Raw genomic sequence first — 5,930 nt, 5'->3', positions numbered from 1 at the left:
CAAAGAAAGGCCATGAAATCTTTGCAACAGAGCATGAGTGGCATCTAGTGGCCATGTATTGCAGGTGCAAGCAAGTTCCAGACGGAGCTAGAGACTACAGAATTAACTTATATAATGTATTTAACTGAACATTATCAATGCTGATAAATAAGGTATCTATATACAGTATATATATATATATATATATATGTGTGTAATGTGAAGGTAGCATTATATTGTGATGAATAAAACACGGATAATGAGCTATATAATTTAAATCAAAAATATATTTTAGAAATAAAAAAAAAAAAAATAATGTCTATATATAATCATAGATGTAGCGTCAACGTAGTATATATTTTAAATTAAAAATTGAAGGATGTTGTTGATGGTGAGCCATATCTCTCATTTATTAATAAGAATTATTAATAATAAGAATAAGGGTTTTTATACAGGGCAATTTAGTGGCGAACAAAATATTCTAAACACAGCTGTGTTTTGTACAATATGCTATATTATTTAAATCAATTATGTATGTATATATATATATATATATATATATATATATATATATATATATATATTTGTTATGTCTGTCTATGCCTTTGGAACACAACTCATGAATATTCAAATGAGACAAATGCAACACAGATGTGTTAACTGACTGAAAGTATAAATATGTTCTCCATGGGACCAGGCAACTACCAGGCATCTGCCACACATTGAGGTTGAAGGTCTTCACACACACACTATTCAAGACAGAGAACTTGTAGTTTTGACTTGAAGTTTTGTTCCAGAACAGGGGTAAGTTTAATTTAATTTTCTAAATAAATAAATATATATATATATATATATATACACAATATTTCTAAATAGCATAGTTTTAATATTTTATAATATACATAGCAAAATGTATTATTTAGCGGCATTGTGGGAGTGTTTAGTACGCTTTTAAACAATCTTAAAATATACTTTGGTGCTTTATGCTAGTTATTAAGGGGGGCCTAGGCTGTATAGAGACTTACGCTGGTTTAGTATGTTGTGGAATTACAAACCCCGGCATGGCTGGCCTCAATTTTGTTATTAGGTGTTGTTAATACAAAGGCAATGCATGCGGGTGTTTGTAGTTGATAACCGGCCATTTGTATGTGTAGTTCTGTGATTAGTGTGTTGTATATAGCGATTTAAAATGTATTATTTAGCGGCATGGTGGGAGTGTTTAGTACGCTTTTAAACAATCTTAAAATATAGTTTGGCGCTGTATGCTAGTTATTAAGGGGGGTCTAGGCTGTATAGAGACTTACGCTGGTTTAGTATGTTGTGGAATTACAAACCCCGGCATGGCTGGCCTCAATTTTGTTATTAGGAGTTGTTAATACAATGGCAATGCATGCGGGTGTTTGTAGTTGATAACCGGCCATTTGTATGTGTAGTTCTGTGATTAGTGTGTTGTATATAGCGATTTAAAACGATTTAAAATGTATTATTTAGCGGCATGGTGGGAGTGTTTAGTACGCTTTTAAACAATCTTAAAATATAGTTTGGCGCTGTATGCTAGTTATTAAGGGGGTCTAGTCTGTATAGAGACTTACGCTGGTTTAGTATGTTGTGGAATTACAAACCCCGGCATGACTGGCCTCAATTTTGTTATTAGGAGTTGTTAATACAATGGCAATGCATGCGGGTGTTTGTAGTTGATAACCGGCCATTTGTATGTGTAGTTCTGTGATTAGTGTGTTGTATATAGCGATTTAAAATGTATTATTTAGCGGAATGGTGGGAGTGTTTAGTACGCTTTTAAACAATCTTAAAATATAGTTTGGCGCTGTATGCTAGTTATTAAGAAGGTCTAGGCTGTATAGAGACTTACACTGTTTTAGTATGTTGTGGAATTACAAACCCCGGCATGGCTGGCCTCAATTTTGTTATTAGGAGTTGTTAATACAATGGCAATGCATGCGGGTGTTTGCAGTTGATAACCGGCCATTTGTATGTGTAGTTCTGTGACTAGTGTGTTGTATATAGCGATTTAAAATGTATTATTTAGCGGAATGGTGGGGGTGTTTAGTACGCTTTTAAACAATCTTAAAATATAGTTTGGTGCTGTATGCTAGTTATTAAGGGCGGCCTAGGCTGTATAGAGACTTACGCTGGTTTAGCATGATGTGGAATTACAAGAGGTTTTTTGTGAGAGCGTTAATAGTTTTATGTGATTTTGTGCACGCAAATTTCGTTATGTAGTAGTTTGTTGCGGCATGCATTGTATTGTAATGTATTTGGATTACACGCTGGCATACTGGCGGCTTGTGATTAATCATTTATTTAGGAAGTGGTTAGTGTATTGTTGTCTGTACATTATACATATTGCTTTTAAAAACACTTTAAACAATCTTAAAATATAGTTTGCTGCTGCATTCATTGTATTGTAATGTATTGTGTGTGCATGCTGGCATACTGGCGGCTTGTGATGGGCGGTCTGCTGACCACGCATGGATATGATGGGGTGCGGCAGTGGCATTGTTGGATCCCCTGTAATTAATTTTTATAGGCCGATCTATAGAATACAATGTCAGGAGGTATTCATAGATCAGGTTTTTGTGAGAGCGTTAATAGTTTTATGTGATTTTGTGCACGCAAATTTCGTTATGGAAACTTATCGTGTTATCTTTTATTATCAACAGTGACATCTAGTGGTTGTTGCAGAAAACACCTTTGAACTTAAGCTATCAACAAAACACCAGCATGCAGGTGTGTATATGATATTTACATTAGTTTAACAATAGCTTATTGTATTGTAATTTCAACTTATTATTATTATTTATTACAGAGAAAGGAATACAAAACCATTAATGCAAATAAAATAAGTCTCAGAGACTTTCAAGATTTACCCAGCTTTCAACAGCAGTCAAATGAGCAGACAAATACGTGTAAGTTTACAGATCAAAGACACATTGTTGTTGGTGGTTATAAATGTTACTCTGTTGGTGTTAATTATCAAGCGCCCTATTGGTATTAATGTTACACGTGTTGATTGTATTTTTCGTTCTACAAAATTGTTGTGTTAATTTTTATTTTATTTTTTTATGTATATATATTTTTTTTTATTAAATTGTTAATCCCATAAATCAGTTTCAGATGTCACAAATGACGCATCTGAAGTTGGATCATATGGTTCGGATTTCACAGTCGGGCCGGATCTGACGACGTTCGAAAACCCATACGCAGCATACTCTGATTTGTCCGAATCGCAAAAATGTAAGTGATCATAAGCCGTCAAAAAATGTGATGTATGTTAAAAAAAAATGTGATATATTATTATTTCCAAAAATATGTCTCTCTCTCTCTCTCTCTCTCACGATATCTCGCGCGAACTCTCACGTTCTCACTCATATATATATATATATATATATATATATATATCCTGTTATATTCATTTTTATACAGCCTGTGATATTAATGTGTTATTTATTCTCTGTTAGTATCGCCGATTATGTCGAAATCTGATGCAGAACACATAATGGATGATCTCTGGAATTTACCATCGGCAAAACACTATAAACAGCTATACCAGACCCCGGCTATACAAGGTGAATTTTGACGATTGGCTGGTGATGTTTTTATAATGTGTTTTTGTGTTAAATGTTACATATCGTCGCAAAATCATGAATAGTGTCCACAGGAGTTGTTGTTATCATGACTTAAATGACGGTTTTTTTTTTTTTTTTTTTTTTTTTTTTTTTTCTCAAGTCGGCGAATGTGTCGTTAATTGATAATATATGTATTACAGATGACATAGCTAGCCGGTATGAACCTACGGTACCTAGGGCCGATACGTGTGAAGCGGGGCCATCCGGATACAGAGAACCGACATCGAGTGTTGGATCAAACGCCAAACAATCCAACAGCACATTGGCTAAAGGAGCAAAAAGACCCCAGATCAGCGATCAAGCTTTCTGGTCATTGTTTAAAGGAACCATGCCGGCGCAAACCTTTGACAAATACCCGTGTATGTTTATTTATTTGGTTTCTTATATAGCACAACATTTACCACTGTTCTTTACAAATGGAAACACAGGTATTAAACAGACTGTGTAGTTGAAAACCGACAAGGAAGGTGGGGGTTGGGAGGTCTGAAGTTGTTATAAAGCGGGTGTCTTTGTGGCCGCGTATGTGTAACTAAAACGGTGTGATTTTTATTACAGTAGGAACCACGCCGATGGAAAGATCTGGCAAATATTCAGGTGTGTAATGTAATGTTTATTTATTTAGTTTCTTATATAGGACCGCGTTCATCATTGTTCTTTACAAATGGAAACCACAGGTGTTAAACAGACTGTGTAGATGCAAACCGACATGGATGGGGTGGGTGTTTTGGGAGGCGGGTCTGAAGGTGTTATAAAGCGTTTGTCTTAGTGTCCGCGAGTGTGTAACTAAAACGTTGTTATTTTTTATTTACAGCGGATCCGCGACGATTCGCAAAAATGATAGCAGCGGACGGGGTTGCTCAACCGCTCAATGCTGAAATGGATGGGGGTGAATCAGCTAAAACGGTGATCGAACCACAACTTCAAGAAGATGTATCAAGGGCCGAGATCATGGCCACCGAGCGCGATGATTTCAAGCCAAGCAAGCGGAGATTTACAAAAAGTCGAGTCGGTCAAGAAAACAAGGCCGATTTATTAGACCTTAAAAGAAGATTGAAATATTCGGAAGGTAGACCCACGAGAAAAAGAATTGCATTACAAACAGTGCCAACCGTGAGTAATGTGGATTACCCGCACGCATTTACAACACCTGCAACACCTACTGAATCCGACATTGACATTGCCGGTAATACAAAGACTGTGAAGACTCGTAAAACTTTACGACTGTCAAGAGAGAGATACACGCCGCTGACGGATGATGATGTCATCGTAATTTCAGACACGCAGGAACATCATACTACAGAAACGCAAAGCGTGGTCAGTAACACGCCTGCAGATACATTATCCGCTAATGATGAGGACTTAAATGGTCAAACATTTTTTATCACCCCTAGTGAAGAGGCAGTCTCAGATACACCACAGAATGATGATGAGGTTGTAACATCTGTAGCCGGAATCCCTGATAAAGTAATGGGTGATGATTACACAAAACTGCCCAGTGTTTTTACCACGGTCGGCGAGGCAACCGCATCGGACGGTGCGGATGCCCCGCCGACCGTGGTATCGACAGACATGGTTGATGGGGGTCAGAATGTGGAACAATTAGGACAAGATGCGGAAATACAATACTACGCGGTCATGGGGAGGATGCGTGAGCATATAGGGTACATGCGTAGAAATGTCAATACCATGTTGAACCGTATAAAAGATGAGCTTTATGGTTCAAAAAAGAAGCCAGAGATCATTAAAGAACTTGTAGAAATGTACATGAATGTAACATCAAACCATATAGCAGAGACCGTGAGGACTAGGGATTTTATTAAAGCGAACATGTATCATTTTGCAGAGATAATTGAAACGGATCCGTGACTAGGCATGGTGGGTTATGGATTGAAACGTAATTTACATGTGTGTAAAAAAGTCCCAAGAATTAAAGCAAATGTACCGTGCAAAATCTCACACTTATTTCGCCGTTCGAAAATAAAACAGGCTTTAAAATGCATATACAGGATGAGAAAGCGTAAACAACACAGGGGGCGCTGCACAACCCCAAACCCAGGTGCACAGGCTGACAAATCACCGGACCAACCATTACCGGGTGACGCTGCGTCACCTGACAATGTTGAACACCCCGCAACGCCCATGCATGATGACATAGATGGGGGTGCGCCACCCGGTAATGGTGAAGGTCGGCGAGATGTGTACTTAGAAGCTGTTAACAGGTATGAGCGACACCATCCTAATTTCAGAGCTATTGAGTATCATAATCATTTTCAATTTGTTAATTTGGAAAGAGTTACATCATTT

General features: G+C 37.3%; 1 protein-coding gene across 2 annotated transcripts; it reads left to right on the top strand.

The window, feature by feature from the left end:
• Nucleotides 1-627: 627 nt before the first annotated feature.
• On the top strand, nt 628-5,648 carry LOC146055760 (uncharacterized). Of its 2 annotated transcripts, XM_083168314.1 has the most exons (8): nt 628-783; nt 2,661-2,727; nt 2,807-2,906; nt 3,109-3,234; nt 3,459-3,566; nt 3,767-3,985; nt 4,182-4,220; nt 4,438-5,648. In XM_083168314.1, exons 2-8 carry the CDS (start codon nt 2,722-2,724, stop codon nt 5,490-5,492), a joined length of 1,653 nt encoding a protein of 550 aa, XP_083024440.1. In that variant the 5' UTR covers nt 628-783; nt 2,661-2,721; the 3' UTR covers nt 5,493-5,648. The 2 variants fall into 2 exon arrangements, with proteins under 2 accessions (XP_083024440.1, XP_083024439.1); XM_083168313.1 differs by lacking the exon at nt 628-783 and having other exon boundaries at nt 2,403-2,727.
• The last annotated feature ends 282 nt before the right edge of the window (nt 5,649-5,930 follow it).

The sequence above is a fragment of the Crinia signifera genome, unplaced genomic scaffold (genome assembly GCF_055691185.1).
Source record: "Crinia signifera unplaced genomic scaffold, ASM5569118v1 HAP2_SCAFFOLD_583, whole genome shotgun sequence".
Lineage (NCBI taxonomy): Eukaryota > Metazoa > Chordata > Amphibia > Anura > Myobatrachidae > Crinia > Crinia signifera.
The sequence above is the reverse complement of the archived record's forward strand: the minus strand, read 5'-3'. Positions and strand labels throughout refer to the sequence as shown.

Coding starts and splice junctions, on each gene's coding strand:
- LOC146055760 (XM_083168314.1), top strand. Junction 3,235..3,458: donor TTTGTCCGAATCGCAAAAAT/GTAAGTGATCAT, acceptor ATTCTCTGTTAG/TATCGCCGATTATGTCGAAA. Junction 3,567..3,766: donor CCAGACCCCGGCTATACAAG/GTGAATTTTGAC, acceptor TATGTATTACAG/ATGACATAGCTAGCCGGTAT.